The sequence below is a fragment of the Dipteris shenzhenensis genome, chromosome 4 (genome assembly GCF_047967505.1).
Source record: "Dipteris shenzhenensis isolate YYH24624 ecotype China chromosome 4, Dip_SZ_1.0, whole genome shotgun sequence".
Classification (NCBI taxonomy): domain Eukaryota; kingdom Viridiplantae; phylum Streptophyta; class Polypodiopsida; order Gleicheniales; family Dipteridaceae; genus Dipteris; species Dipteris shenzhenensis.
The window spans coordinates 16,677,477-16,693,965 of NC_141599.1; the positions used below are offsets into that span (position 1 = coordinate 16,677,477).

The 16,489-nt window shown below is 42.0% G+C and overlaps 1 protein-coding gene across 5 annotated transcripts in view; it reads right to left on the minus strand.

Annotated features, from left to right (window-relative positions):
• The window catches only part of LOC147902522 (uncharacterized), a 49,770-nt gene extending 48,505 nt beyond the window's left edge, over nt 1-1,265 (minus strand). For all 5 annotated transcript variants that reach the window (XR_015540859.1, XR_015540860.1, XM_087373294.1 and 2 more), the window contains exon 1: nt 666-1,265. Coding sequence is in view for 3 of the 5 variants with exons in the window: in XM_087373294.1 (XP_087229420.1) it covers nt 666-848 (183 nt within the window). In the remaining 2 variants the exon portion in view is untranslated. The remainder of the gene's footprint in view (nt 1-665) is intronic.
• Between the last annotated feature and the right edge of the window lie 15,224 nt (nt 1,266-16,489).

The window sequence follows — 16,489 nt, forward strand, 5'->3', positions numbered from 1 at the left end:
AATCCTAATACAAAGGAACTATCTTTGTGTGAGTAGCTGCTGTAAGTATGAGCTTTGTCTTCCCTTCAAGAAAACAATCTTAACCAGCAGACAAAGGAGGTTGGACTTGCTATGTCATTCTTTATAGAACTTGTTAGGGTTCTTTTGAGACGCAAAACATTCTTAGTACTAAGGAGACATCGAAGACAATACCTTGAACCAAATCAAATGAAGAACTGTGTTACTCAGTCATGTACAACCATCCTGAACATTTATGTGACACATATAAATCGTCAAAGCAAAATACAAAAGACTCTAAGCACGCTAGAGGACCATGTCATAACCTTTGCTCCAAAGAATTCAGTGTCTCTTGTTTCTTCAAAAAAATTGAATTTATTTGTAACGGCTAAATTTCAAAAGACTATGTCAATGTATCATCGCTTCTTTTCTATCTTGCCCGTCAGTTTTTTTTATTTCAAGTTGTGAGGGAGCATCAAAAACTAAAATCGTGCAAAGTAGACAATACACACGAGCGACGAATTGACAAAGAGTGCTTTGACGCCTGAGTTTCTTTCTTTCATACATAATTTTGCCGTTTTAATCCGAAAGTGCATGGAGAGTATTCTTTTCTCTATAATACAAAACGCAATAAACTGAACTTGTAAAAGCCAGAGACACGTCTTTACCCCAGTCACAATACAGGCACGGTTGTAGAGCACGTCAGGAGTATGAGGAGGAAAAGCTCTCTCCAAACCAACGAGTCTTCTCCAAAATAATTCTAAGTAAGATCGAAGAAGAGCTAAAACCCACATCAATCCCATGCGCCACAGATTGATCAAGCTCAATATATTTCTTGTACGTTCCTCCATTTCTCCTTATATCAGCGATGAAATTCATTCACCGTTCAGTATACTAAGAAACTTGCATATAGGCACTCTTGCAGCTTTAAGAGGTCCTTGAATTGAGGATGAAGCTTTCTCCTCTCTCGCTTGTTTTTTTTTGAAATCAATCTCTCTCTCTCTCTCTCCACACACGCTCTCTCAAAAGCGTTTCTCTACACTGTTATGTATTTAAATAGCTTCATCTGACTTCTTTTCAAATTTTCTGCACAGTCCAGAGACCACAGTCCTGACTCCTCCTTGGTGGTGAATTTTCTGATTATTTTTCACACGCCTGCGCATGTAGCCGCCGGGTAGACCAGCCAAGTAACGCCACGTGGCCGTTTGCCACCCCAGTTGCATGGTTTGCGTCTCCTCCATTCTTTGTAGGTGGCTCCACCTCCTACCTTCTTTGCAGGTGGCTCGACCGAGGATAGCATGTATCAATGCTGGTGGTTCTGAAAGCCGAGATCGTCAATTGGGAGGCGATGCGTTGGTGAGGCACGCATGGGTTGGGGATGTGCAGGGCCATGCAGTCTCTAAATTTAAGCGCTTGTCTTCCCTCTATAAAATTCGGGGTGCTTATGTGCTTTACTATGTTGAATCATTTTGATTTTGTCGGTCATTTCTTCTGCATTGTGCAAAGAGTTGCTTCCGTATGGCAAACGTACTTGCTGTCAGTGCTGGAGATGAGCGACACGTTTCAGGAGTGGACACCAGCAGTGGAAACTTTCAAAAAGGTTCGGCTGTTTATCTATTCTGTCCCAGTTTTCATTTCAGTATTTTGGATTTCTGATTTCCTCCTCTCTTTAAAACGACCACTGCTTGGTTTGGTTTCAGGGCTTATGAGCATGGCGGAGCGTTAAACCATTTATGCTGATGACGCGCACTCAGCTTTCCATGAGTTGGTTGACGAAACGCAAAAGGAAGAGCGCCATGAGCAAAGTATACGATAACACGGGCTGAAAATGGTCAACATTGTTACTGTTTCAGGTTTGTAGAATATGCTTATATAAACCTTGCTACTACTTTGGACAATGGGTTGCATGAATCCAGCCTCACATGTAGGAGACCACCGGAAAGTAGCTTTCTCAATGTTGGCTTGAGAAGGGGCCTAGCAAGCGACAACAAAGCTATGGAGCACTAAGGTGTGCATAAGACAAACATAAGATCCCTATATGTATCTATGGGCCTCAGCGTTCTGATGCAACTATTGCATGTGAGAATTCCTTTTAGCCGTTACCAAGAGGTGTCGCATTCTATGAGTTATACAGGTGGTTGTTCAAGCATAGGTTGCCTACCTTATGTACATAGGATGGGTGTTGTTGGGGTGTCTTCATATCTCCTTTGTTGTTTGCCTTCTTTTAGGAGGTGCAGTGTTTTGGGACAACCTTTATAATGCTCTTCATGCTAGCAACCTTATTCTTCATTCCATCGTTTTGTTCGCCATGCATTACATGCTTCCTTACTTTGTTTGATTCAAGCCTCTCCTCATGGTTCTGAGTCATCCTCCTCCTTTCTTTGGTGGCTTACGGACTTTGCCAGTGCTTCTTCTTTTATCTAATTTGCATGGTTGTCCTATGGCTGTGCTTTCTGATTCTTCTTGTTTGTTCATCCATTAGATATTATCACACATGGCTGTAGGATCTCACTTCTCAATGTTGTTGATCCAAATCACCTCATCTTTCCTTGAAGTCTCTGCTCCATATATGCACATATATATATATATATATATATATATATAGTTTATTTTTAATTTAATTTTTCATATTTACTTGCTTATCGTTACTTGTGGTGCTTTCTATTTTAAGATTGAGGCTCGTTTTATTATACGACGTTCCAGTTGCTACAACTTTGGCCAATTTGTAGCTGTTTTAAAATAGTTCCAAGTCCTCCTTGGTCGGGTTTTCTTTTTCATTGTCTTTATTTCATGTGTCATTAAAGTGGCTAGATTCTTTCCCATAATTGTGTGTGTGTGTGTGTGAGAGTGTGTGCGTGTGTGTGTGTGTGTGTGTGTGTGTGTGTGTGTGTGTGTGTGTGTGTGTGTGTGTGTGTGTGTGTGTGTGTCCTTTATCCTTGGTTCCACTTACCAGTAAGGGATGTATATATGTATATAAACAAAACTATAAAAAATCCAAAGGCAAGGCCACCATTAGGACCCATTCGAGCCAGCGAACAAGAACCAAATGAACTATGGAAAGCTAGCAAATAGAAGTTGGTCAATCATATAAATGAATGTATGACAATGGTTGAGACAAAGGTTGCGCGCCAGTGAACACAATTGACTAACCATAGAAGCAAGCAGACTCAAAATGAACAGAAGCTACACAAAGAGCAACTTTTGGAAGGAAGGCAACACAACTAAGAGCCAGGTAAGATTTGGAAGAGACGCTATATAAGGTCATTGCTACAAACAGTGACACCAGCCTACAAATAGTTGGTAGAGAGTTTGCCTGCTGAAAGTTAAAGTGAAACATGAAAAAAAGTGCAACTAAGTGAGCCATCAAGGGAACACCATTCCTTTCTCACCGGTCCATGAAAGAGCAGTAAGAACCAATCAATGAAAGAGCAAACATAAGAACCAACCATCAAGACATGGCTGTGGCAAGGTAATCGTAAGAGTCGAGGTTGCAAGTAATAATGCATAGGTTGGTGAACAAGATGATGAGAGGTAGGAGAAACTAAAGGAACCATGTCCACAAAGCTCTACTTGAGCTCAGATAGAGGCAGAGCATGATGAGAGGTAAGAGAGGTGTAGGAGGCAACAGGATTGAGGCAATAGCTCACTATAGGATTGAGGCAACAAGATTGAGGCATTTGATAGTCCTCAAGAGAGTGTAGCAAATTAGTGGCATGCAGGTAGGTTGCAACAAGTAATGGCTTTGGAAGGAGGCGTGATAAGGCTAGCCAGCAATACTCTTTGAGGTCATCACGGAGCCAATCAAAGCACATATATGAAAAACACTAGAGTAATGGAATCCCTGCAAGCTTAAGGGCAATGCCATGGTGGTCTAACAAAAGAGGCATAGCCAACGGTGGAAAAATGTAAGGAGGCAACCATGCATAACTGCCCACAGTGAAGTGAGGATGGACAAGAAAGCCATGCAAGGTCGCGATGCAAAGAAGGAGGCAATACAAATGCATCAAGCACCCAGTGGTAATGTAGGTGGAAGAGGCACCTAGACGTGTGTGGGTTATTACAAGTGAAAGAGGCTATTAGATGTGTTGTAGTGTGCAAAGGGACTCGATAGGGGCTTTGTAGGAATCGACCAAGAGATGAGTTGTTAGTAGTAATCGGCCATGGGTTTTCTTAAAAAGAAATCCGTTACAGGAGCACCCACAGTGCTCCAACACAAGCATGGTCATGGGCAGTGGAAAAGAAATGGTTTAAAGGGGTGTTTTGAGTCTAGGGGTTTATATGGATCTAGTTAAGGGGTTTCATGAGTACATGTATGGGTTGGGGTTAGTTTGAGGAGTGGTCTAGGGTTATGTTAGGGGGTGAGTATGTATAAAAGGAAGGAGGAGAGGGGAGTTGTTATTGAGTATAATGAAAAAATGCTCAATCATCCTTTAGGGAGGTTACTTAACTAAGGGGGTAGATATACAAAAAATATCATTAATTCAACATTCTTATTTAAAAATATTAATTATTTAAAATTTATAAAAAATATAATGAAAAGTTCTTAAAGGTAGTCCCATACCTAGGGGGTTGAGTGCATGAAAAAAATTAGCATTATAGAATATCTTAATTATTTAGAAATTATCATTACAAAATCTCAAATATTTAGAATATATCAAAAACAAAATCGTTAATTTGGAAGATGGTAAATGTGAACAAAAAAAGTCTTTTGGATTTGGGGCGAAGATATTTAAATCTTTTCAAGGAAGGGGAAAAAATATAAAAAAGCATCATTTAAAAAAAGGGGAAATGAGTGTAGCACATAAGTGTGTGTGTGTGTGGGGGGGGGGGGGGATGGGCAAGTGTAAATGAATATAGGGAAGGTAGGGGGAGGGGGGGAAATAAGGAATGTGTGAATTATAAGTGAGTATAGGGAGGCAGGTTTTTGTGTGTGTGTGTGTGTGTCCTTTAATTTCAAGCTGTTAGATCTGTAATGTTTTTTAGTCCTATTTGTATAATTAGGTGGATTTTTATTGTTCGTGCACGTGGACACACACACACACACACACACACTTACTATCCCTTCCTCCATTAGTTTGGCCACTTGCTCATTATATGTCCCCTTGAAACCCCCCCCCCTTAATTTCCCTAATTTCTTTTCCCTCAAACTCCCTTATTTTCCCCTTAATTGTCTCTAATTTTCTCGGAATTTTTTTCTCAATCTCCCTTGTTTTTTCTAATCTCTCTCTCTCTCTACATCTCTCTCTCTCTCTCTCTCTCTCTCTCTCTCTCTCTCTCTCTCTCTCTCTCTCTCTCTCTCTCTCTCTCTCTACCCCCTTCCATAATTTATCCCTACTACACCTAATTTTTCCTCATTTCTCCCTATTCATTTATTTCTCCCTATTCTTTCTAATCCTTTCTAATTTTTTCTATCCTCATTTTCTCGGTTGTCCATGCAATGTACCTTTCCTTCCCTTATAATCCTTTTTAAAAAAATACCTCACTCCTTAGTCCTAATTTTTCCAAATTACCTTCTATTTTCTATATAAATCTCTACTTTGTAGCTTACCTTTTACCCCTAAAATGCTAAACCTTTGCTTAATTTTTCTTCTTAATTTCCCTTAAGTTTTTCCTATTTTCTTAATGTTTTTCCCTTTAATTATTGCCTTTTTTCTCCCTTTTTTCTCGTAATTTCCTTTATTAATGTTCCTCTTCATTCCTTGGTTTTTTTTTTCCTAATTAACTCTTTGGTTCTTTAAATTTTTACTCCTTCACCAACCCCCCAAAAAAACAGACTCCCCTTTCCTCGACTTTGTTTCCCAACCCCCCTTCCGCAATCGAGACCCCCTCACCTATATAAGCCCTCCTCCCTACCTCACTCATGCCTATCATTCTAACTACGTGCCTGCATATGCCACGCCCCCATACCAACGGCCTCCCACCCCTTGCTCCTTCAAACCTTGCTGAGTTGCTACTCATTAAAGACCGTCAACTTGACAGTCCTTTCTTCCCTCCACCTATGTGAACTGTGTGGGTTAGCATCGCCCCTTGAGCCTCCCATCCCATACCATCTACTGCGCTGCTCAATGTTGTGATAGTACTTTTTTGGTCCAAGCTCCCTTCACCTATTGTGCTTCCCTCAAAAAGCCCAGTCTACGGCAGTTGTGCTACACTACTCCAGTGCCCGTGTGGTGACTGTGGTCGACTCCAAGCAAACCTGTGTGGCGATGTGTGCCTCTAGAGTCTGTACTATATAGTACAAACTTTGCCTTCATCTTGATAGCCCATCAAACATGTCACCTTCAAGTTCATTTAAATCCCCTTTTTCTTTTATCTTTTCTAAACCCCCTCGCTATGGTTTGGTCCCCCCCCCCCCCTCGCCTCTTTGTAGTTACCTATATTCTTTTCCCCCCCTCTATATTTATGTAATACTCCCCTTCTCTATTTAGGTATCCCCTCCCCTCTCTATCTATATATTCCCCCCTCTTTTAGTTCTAAATGTTGTTTTCTTACATTAATATTGGCTAACAAAATGCTTATTTGTCCCTTTATAATTTTTAAATTTCTTTATATATATAAATACTTTTTACCCTATGCCTTCCCCCCCCCCTCTCTTAGCTCTAATTGCTTTTTCTCTTACAATATTACTGTCTAACAAAATACATATGTGCCCCTTTTAAAAATTTTAATTAATTTTTTTCTATATATATATTTACTTTTACCCTATGATTTCCCCCTCTCTATAAATCTCTCTATATCTTTTTCTTTCCCCCCCTTGTTAGCTTACCTTTTGTTAAATTATTTCTCTCGATTTCCCTCATTCTTCTTTCTATTAAACTTCCCTCTCCAGTTGTTTGGATGTTTTAAAACTATTCCTTTTAGTACCACTATTCCTCTGTAGCACTTACCCCAATAATAAAAAACCCCCTCCCCCTTCCCTTCAACACTCTTCTCACCCACTCCCCTTCTAAAAAGGTTCAGTATTCCTCTCCCTGTTAACATTCCTGTCTTACATTAAGCTTGATAAGTGTACGGCAAAGTGTTAATTTCTATTGTGACTCCGATAACAAGGGAGGGGTGTTTATGACACCTGTCTTCCCAACTTAAGTTAAATCGAGTTCTCACCATTTTTCTTGTTGGATGGTGGCAGGTATGCAGACTCCTCTCTTCAATAAAAGTGATGCTTGCCAGGACTTATCCAAGCTCAACTTCCATATAGTTTCCAAAAGTCATTTCTACAAAAGTGCCCACTGCTAGTTTCCTTTACAGGGATTCACCGACTTGTACAAACTTTTCTGTTAATGCAATTAGTCCTATTTTGTTGTCTAGCTTCACTCTTTTGTCTTTTCACTATGCAAAGGGGTGCTGTAAAATCTTACACACACACACACCCCCTTGGGGATCATTGTGATCAATGGCTGTACATACAGTTTTACACATTAATGGATGTAACAGAAAAAGTTTTTTCCCCATACTAATATGATTGGCCATTGCAGTCCTTGGAGTTTATTATTGTTGTACCACTATACACTACCCAATGAGCCACTTATCTTGAATAATACACACTACCCAATAAACCACATATCTTTTTGAGGGCCTATGAATGGGCTCTAATACTATATAATGCAGTAAGACCTTGTACATGAGGGGATTATTTAGTATGCCTCCTAATTCACCAATGGAGTTAGTATTTCCTAGCTTTTAAATTCATGAGGAATACATGATTTTTTGAAAGAGAATCCTATGTGTAAGCGTAGATCATTAATAATGTCCAAGGACACATAGTACTTGGGAAATGTAAGCCTTCTTTGCCAATTTAAAAACGTGGTCTAGGGACCACATTGTCCATTACAAATTGTATCCATCAATGGCAGATGATGGAGGCCTGGTTTTGTTAATATCCACAGAGTATAGTCACCGAATGCAGGGTAATTAGTGATTAGAGGTGATTAGGCTGCATGATCTACTCCAATAGACCAGCTCAAGGAGTTTGATCCCCAAATATCAAAAGTCCAAGGATTCCAGGCACAGGTTGTATGTTCCAGCTTGTAAAGATAGTGGGAGAGAGGGAAGGAGTCTCACTTGCAGCATTCTCACATACACAATGGGGGAATACACACAAAGGTGGAGGCTGGAAACAGTTTTCCTCTTCTTAGTTGTAAAAGCCACAAAGAAACTCTCGTACAAAGAAATAGAAGAACCCTATATGTGGGTCTCAAACCAAACTCAACTAACTAAGGTGGCATACTAACTGTGACAAAATATGAAGAGGGGAGAGGAGAAGAGTGGAGATGAGGAGAGAGGGCACAGCTAGAGAGCACACCACAAATGACTAACTGTACACTAGAATTAGTTGAAAAAATAGAATATATACAAACCATTTTAGGGTTAGGGTTAGGGGATCTAACCCTTTCCTTTATAGCACTCTATAAGGTTAGTGCTATGCACATATGATCACGTGATGGTGCTATGCACACATGATCACATGATGTTGAGCGTGAACTCTCAACACCTTCCCTCAAGATCAACATCATGAAGTAGGCCTTCCCTCAAGATGATGATTTTGGGGAATCGAAGAAGGACTGAGCATTACATTCCACACACCCCTTTAATGGGAATGTCCTTCTTTTGCATCAAACCAAGAGCTAGTCGGTGTTTCTCGAATAGCTCTTTACCGAGTGGTTTGGTAAAGATGTCTGTAACATTTTCTTTGCTATCACAATGCTGCAGTGTGATGTCACCAAGTAACACTCTTTCTCTGATGAAGTGCTCTCTGACATCAATGTGCTTTGTCCTGGAGTGATATACTGGATTTTTGGCCAATGCTTGAGCCGATTGATTATCACAGTATATTGTTGTTGGCTTTGACTCATCAAAGTAATCTGTTTCTGACAATAGTCTTCTGAGCCATATAGCCTCACATGCACCTGTAGTGAGTGCTCTATATTTTGCTTCAGTCAAAGACAAAGAAACAGTTGCCTGTTTGTTTGACAACCATGATATAGCACCTTGACCAAGGAAAAATGCATATCCCTGTGTCGATCTCCTGGTCTCATGATCTCCGGCATAGTCACTGTCACAGTATCCATGCAACCGTGGATGACTTCCTCTGTATTCTATCCCAAACTGTCTTGTACCTCTGATGTATCTCAAGACTCTTTTGGCTGCATTCCAGTGAGACTATTTTGGATTTGCCATAAACTGCTAGTGAGCTTACTGCATAACAAATATCTGGCCGTGTGATTGTCAGATATATAACAGATCCAATGAGTTGCCTATAGTATCTGTCATTGACTGTAGGCTTTTCTGAATCTTTAGTAAGTTTTAAACTCTGTTCCATGGGAGTGGCTGCAATCTTGCAATCTGCCATATGAAACTTCTTCAGGAGACTGTCAACATATTTGAGCTGACTCATGAATGTGCTATCTGAATCTCTCCAAAACTCAATTCCAAGACAATAGTGCATAAGTCCAAGATCTTTCATGTCGAACTCTGCAGATAAGTCTTGTTTTAGTTTTCTGATGAAGCTATCCTTGCTTTCTGTCACAATCAGATCATCTACGTACAAAAGTGCAATAGTAATGTTGTCCCCTTGAACTTTGTAGTAGAGAGTATGATCTGCATTGGACTTCATGTATTTCAGATCAGCAAAATACTTATCAATTCTGCTGTACCAACTTCTGGGTGCTTGCTTTAAGCCATAGAGACTTTTCTTGAGATGGCAAACCTTGTTCTCCTTTCCTGGTTCAACATAATCGGCTGGTTGTTGCATGTAGACTTCCTCGTCTAGATAACCATTGAGAAATGCATTCTTGACATCTAGCTGATACACATTCCATTTACTGAGTGTTGCTAGTGATATCAAGAACCGTATGGAATCCATCTTTGCTACTGGAGCATAAGTCTCATCATAATCTTGGCCATATTGTTGTGCAAATCCTTTTGCAACTAATCTGGCTTTTTATCTCTGAATACTGCCATCTGGATTGTACTTCACTTTGTATACCCATTTGTTGGCTATGGCCTTCTTTCCTGGTGGAAGGTCGCATAATTCCCAAGTGTTATTTTTATACAAAGCATCCATTTCTTCATTCATAGCAGTTTGCCATTCGGGCTTGTCTACTGCGTCTTCGAAGTACACTGGTTCTTCTGTAGCCATGATGGTAGTCATAAGAGCATAGTTGGTGGTTTCCACCTGAATTGCTTTGCCTTTCTGAGCATATGTCAATCTGGCTGGTGGTCTGCTTTCCCTAGTAGACCGTCTGAGCTACTATGGCGCTGCTTGGGGTGTGGGTGGCAATTCTTGCTCTTCTTCATCAACCTGTTCTGTAGATGACTGTGAAGTCGATGCTTCTATCTCCTGTGTAGGTGAGGTTTTCCATTCTGATTCCTCATCGAAGATTACATCTCTGGAGATAATGACTTTGCGGTTGATGGGATCATACAATTTGTATGCTTTGCTTTCTTCACTGTAGCCAACCATGATGCATTTGCGTGACTTCGCATCCAATTTCCTACGATGATCATCATGTATGTGGGCATATGCTATGCAACCAAATATGCGGAGATGCCCAATGCATGGCTTATGTCCAGTGAATGCTTCATAAGGAGTCATACCTTGTATCGGTTCGGTAGGAAGCCGATTAAGCAAGTAGTTAGCTGTAGCTATTGCTTCTGCCCAATACTGATTTGGAAGATGCTTTTCACTAAGCATTGCTCTAGCACTGTCTGCTAAAGTCCCATTCTTCCTTTCAGCTCTTGCATTTTGCTGAGGAGTATCTGCACATGTGAATTGTCTTCGAATGCCGTGATTTTTGCAAAAGTTCATGAATGCTGAAGACATGTATTCACCTCCTCTATCGGATCTCATGACCTTGATCTTTCTGCCTGTCTGGTTTTCTACCATGGCTTTGAATTCTTGAAATCTGGCAAACACTTCAGATTTTTCTTTCAGAAAGTAGACCCAACAATATCTGCTGTAGTCATCGATGAAGGTCAAGTAATAAAGTGAACCATTGATGCTGCGGGTCTGGGCATAACCCCATACATCTGTATGAATCAAATCAAGAATACCTCGTGCACGAGAGGTACTTCTGACAAAGTTGGTTCGTTTTTGTTTGCCGAAGCAGCATGCTTCACAAACTTTTCCAAGAAACTGTAGCTTCGGAATCCCAATTGCCATATTCTGATTCCTGAGATCTAACAAGTACTTGAAGTTGACATGACCAAATCTCTTGTGCCATTTTGCAGATAGTGGCATCTGTTGCATTTGAGCTGACATGGCATGCTTATCTGGTACTGTAGCTAGCATCCTGTATAAGCGTCCTTTCTTGACACCTTTTGCTACTAGCTGACCTCTTTTGGATTTGTCTTTGATAGTGCATTCATCACCGTCGAAGATGACTTTGTAGTTGATTCCATCATTTGACCTACTGACAAAAGGTTCTTGCTGAGCTTCGGAACATAGAGCACATCTTTGACTAATCCTTTTGTACCAGTGAAATTGTTCATAGGGATAACACCTGTCCCTTGAACCGGATTCGGTGTATTGTCTGCTGTGTAGATGACATTCTTTTGACCTTCTAATGGCTTCATTTCTGTGAACCATTCCTGATGATTTGTCATATGAGATGATGCACCGCTGTCGATGTACCAAGGATCCTGTTCCACTTGGTCGACTTGATAGCTGAAATCCTCTTTGGGATTGAAATCAGTGTCTAGGTGCATTGTATCAGTCGGATGCAATTCCTCACTTGCAAGAAACATATTGCCATGTTCATTTGCAAAATGACTGTGACTAGAGTGTCCACCACGATGATTTCCTCTTCCTCGGGAATTCCCTCGCTAGATTGACCGCCTTGGTCATACTGCTTCTTGCAGCAATCTCTTTCATAGTGTCCAAACTTGTGACAGTAGTTGCATTGAATGTTTGACACATTGGTGGATGCATTCCCTCGTCCTTGGAATCTTCCTCGGTTGGAATGATTTCCTCTTTGCTGATTCTGATGTTGCTGAGGATGATGCTGATGCTGATGCTGATTCTGACTTTGATTTTGTTGATGATGACCACTTTTCTGATATGATCTACCTCTGTTTCTGCCTTTGCCTCTGCTTCTGTCTGAAGCTGTGAATGCCTCATCATTAGAATGACCTTTACGTGCTTGAATGGCCTGAGTCCTAAGTTCTTCACCAAGTAGAACTGACTGAAGTTCTTCCAGTGTTGGAATTTGCCGTTGGATGGCAATACTCTGGACTAGATTCTCATATCCTTCTCCTAGTCCATTCAAGATTACTTGAACCATTTCTGCGGGATTCATAGTCTCTCCTACTGCTGCAAGTTGATTGTTGTAGTCTTTGATGCGGAGTACATAAGCATGACCGGTTTCACTGCTGTTGCGGAAACTCTGGTTGATCTGATTTCTCAGGGTGAGAATCCTAGATGTGTTCTTGGACTCGTAGAGAGCTGCGAACATATCCCATGCTTCTTTTGATGTCTTAACTGTGTTGAGCTGTCCTACCATGACATCTTGCACGTTCTGCTTGATCAGGTGATAGGCATACTTGTCTTTCTTATCCCATTCTACTTGAGCTCGGGCAATGGCAGGATCTGGTACTGGTGCGGAACCTGTTTGTGTAGATGTAGATCCCGATGTAGATCCCGTTGCTGGTACTGTGACAACAGATGGAGTAGAGCTACTGGTGGCTGGATCGGCCAATGGTCTAGGTATAGATCCATCGACATACTCCCATTTGTCCTGAAGCACAAGAATGGTCTCCATTCGGTATTTCCATGTACCGTAATTGGAGTTGTCTAACTTAGTAGATGCCTTCAGATTGAGGTTGCTAGTCGACATGGTGCAAACAATGTACTCAAAAGTGTCCTGAAAAACTCTGTATGAATCAACTGCAAATACACTGAAGATGCCAAGTGAAATCTCTGTACCGTCGGTGAAGATAGAACTACAGTATATAAGATCTGATCTGTGTTACAAGGCTTGTGGCAATGATGCCGGGAATAGCCAAGAGGCTTTACAAGGCTGAAAAATGATGTGCACGATGCCGTGAGATAGCCAAATAGGCTTTACAATGGTGGCATGTGTGTGTGAAATCAAGTGCTATCTGCCCACTGAATCAATCTACAATGCCTCTGAACTCTGAAGTCTGCTCACTGAACTGATGAACGTAAGGTTTCAGGTAATGTAATGATGTGAAATCGGATGTGAGCGTATGGACTGACTCCGAGTAGGTACTAGTCGAGAATTTTGGGCATGGCTTAGATTGGCAACTTGGGGAATTCAAAGCGTCCCCTCTATGGCAATCTAGTCTACTCTAATCTAGATCTAAACCAACCGTCGATCGATGAAAGAGCAGCAAATAATTCCTTTTCTTTTGTTCTTTTTAAGTGCTGGGTCAGATGCGTCGATGTAGAGGCAAATGTGCATGAAGGAAGTGGTTTTGTCGACGAGGCTCAATGTGACATGGCAGGTGACGTGGCTGATGATGTGTCAGATAGGATTGACATGTGGCACTTGGCTGACCACACCTCAATCGGGGTTTACTTGACTGTACCATTTAACTGAAGTCAAATCTAATCTGCCACGTGTCGTTTGGCTGACCCCACCTCAGTGTGTGGTGAGATTGAGGATAAGGGGTATCCTCCCTCTTTGCCACGTGTCGCTATGTGGAGAAGCCGGATGGAATCTCTGAGATGCCGATGAAATCTCAGAGATTCCATCGTCGTTTTTGTTAGAGAGCGTGGTTGGAGCTCTGTTGAAGATGGAGCCCGTGAGCTCCAGCTATGGCTATGGCGATGGCTGCAGCTTGGATTTGGTAGTGCTGGAGTGAGCCCATGGCTTGGACTGTGGGTCGGCGGCTCTCGGCTCTCGGAGGTGTTGATTGCGAGGAGCGAGGCTGGACACGACGGGAGCTGCTCAAGGAGCCGCCTGTGGATATGCTTGAGCGGTGCTTGTTGTTGGCGGCGGCTAGGAGTCCGTTGGTCCAGGTAGTTGTGTAGAGCTTGGAGGTCTGGATGCCGTAGCTGCTGTGGACAGCAGCAATAGTTGTTGGCATTGAGCAGGAGCTCAGCTCCTCCCGACCGCATTGGTGTTGAGCTAGTGGCAGTCGTTGGCATTTGGAGATCGTAGATGGCGATCGAGGCCTGCAACTTTAGAGACCAACTGGTGCTGAAGAAGACTGGAGAGCAGCAGTTGAGCAACACAGCAAGTCGGGTTGTAAAGAGCAATGAGGGCAGCTGTTGATTGAAGGAGAAGTCACTGCTAGCACGATGGTCAGAGTTGGAGGCTCGTAAGGAGCTACGATGGCGTTGATGCGGCTGTATGGAGCACTGCTACTACGAGTTGTAGGCTCGTCGTTTTAGATATAGAAGAGGCTTAGGACTACGTTTTGTAGCTAAGGACTGCAAAGCCAAAGTCACAGGGTTGCTTGCTGAAGATAGCTCTTGGAGTTTGCTTCTTGAAGGTTTGCAGGCTTCAGTAGTCCGCAAACCTTTCAAGAACTTCTCAAAATGAAGAACAAGATCTCTCCGTGTCTCTCTCACAATCAAAGTACCTTACAAAACTCAGAAATGTCTCTCTTGAAGCTCTCAAAGATGGAAATCACTCTTAGAAATCTCTCACACTATGAAGAACCACTCACTCTCATCGAAGAATGAACGGAAATCTCTTAAAGAAAATGGACGGAATTTTCTCTCAAATGGACGGAAATTTCTCTCAACGGAAGTGAAGGGAAGGATCTCACAATCACTCAAGAGAGCTCTCAATCTCACAATCTCTCTCACACTCTCAAGAATCACAATGCCTCAGTGGAAGGCAAGGAAGCTCTGATACCATGACAAAATATGAAGAGGGGAGAGGAGAAGAGTGGAGATGAGGAGAGAGGGCACAGCTAGAGAGCACACCACAAATGACTAACTGTACACTAGAATTAGTTGAAAAAATAGAATATATACAAACCCTTTTAGGGTTAGGGTTAGGGGATCTAACCCTTTCCTTTATAGCACTCTATAAGGTTGGTGCTATGCACATATGATCATGTGATGGTGCTATGCACACATGATCACATGATGTTGAGCGTGAACTCTCAACAAACTGAGCCACGAACTAGTGTAGATAACGATCTACCAACTGCATCTGTAGCTAACAAGTCGGTGACATAAATGCACAACGGTCACCCTGGCATATCGCGAGTGGAGCTCGATATCTCAACACTCCCCCTCGAGCAATTCCTGCACACCAAGCAGGTCTCTGAACTTGCACAGCTTCTCTGCGCCCAATGCCTTCGTGAATATGTCAGCTACCTGATCCTCTGTGCTGACATAAACTAGATCAATAAGACCTAGTAAAACCTTCTCCCGCACATAGTGATAATGCACCTCAATGTGCTTTGTTCTAGCATGATAGATTGGGTTATTTGCCAAGTGTATACTGCTCATGTTGTCACAATAAATGACAACTGGCCCATCTGTAGACTGATGCATATCATAGAGTAGCTTATGCAACCAAGCTACCTCACATGCAGCCATTGCTGCACCCCTGTACTCAGCCTCTGTGCTCAACAAGGCAACTGTAGGCTATTTCTTGCTGCTCCAAGTGGCTGCAACACTCCCAAAAGAGAACACATATCCACTGGTAGATCGTCTATCAGAAATACTACCAGCCCAATCAGCATCAGTGTATCCATGCAACTGTATCTGAACCCCAGCCTCATAAAATAGTCCATACTGCAATGTGGACTTCACATACCTGAGTATGTGTCTAGCCGCATCCAAATGCGGTTTCCTTGGAGCCTGCATAAACTGACTTACCAACCCAACAGCATAGCTCAAATCTGGCCTGGTAATAGTCATGTAAATCAAACTTCCTACTATGCGTCTGTACATAGTAGGGTCTTCCAGAAGCTGACTTGCATCTGCGCTCAGCTTCACATTCTGCTCCAAAGGAACTGAAATAGGCTTACAGCCTGTCATCCCATATTTGGACAGCATGTCCAGTCCATACTGCCTCTGTAAGAGCTATATCCCACTTGGTGATCTAATCACCTCAATGCCCAAGAAATAACGCAGCTCTCCCAAATCCTTCATCTCAAACTTCTGCCTCAATAGCATTTTCACATGAAGGATATCTTCATCACTATCACCTATGATGATCAAATCATCAACATAAATGACAAGCAGCATAATCCCTTTCTCTGTTTTTCTCACATAGAGTGAGAAATCTGCCTTGGAAATCTGAAAGCCAATAGTGACAAGATACTATCCTATCTTGTCAGACCATGCTCTAGGTGCTTGCTTCAAGCCATACAAGGCTTTCTTCAACCTGCAAACAAACTCAGGATGAATAGCATGAGCATAACCTGCTGGCTGCTCCATAAAGACCTCTTCTTGCAAATCACCATGCAAGAAGGCATTCTTTACATCCATCTGATGTAAAGACCATGCCTTTGATGCAGCCATAGCAATGGCTGCTCATACGGTTGCCATCCTTGCAACCGGGCT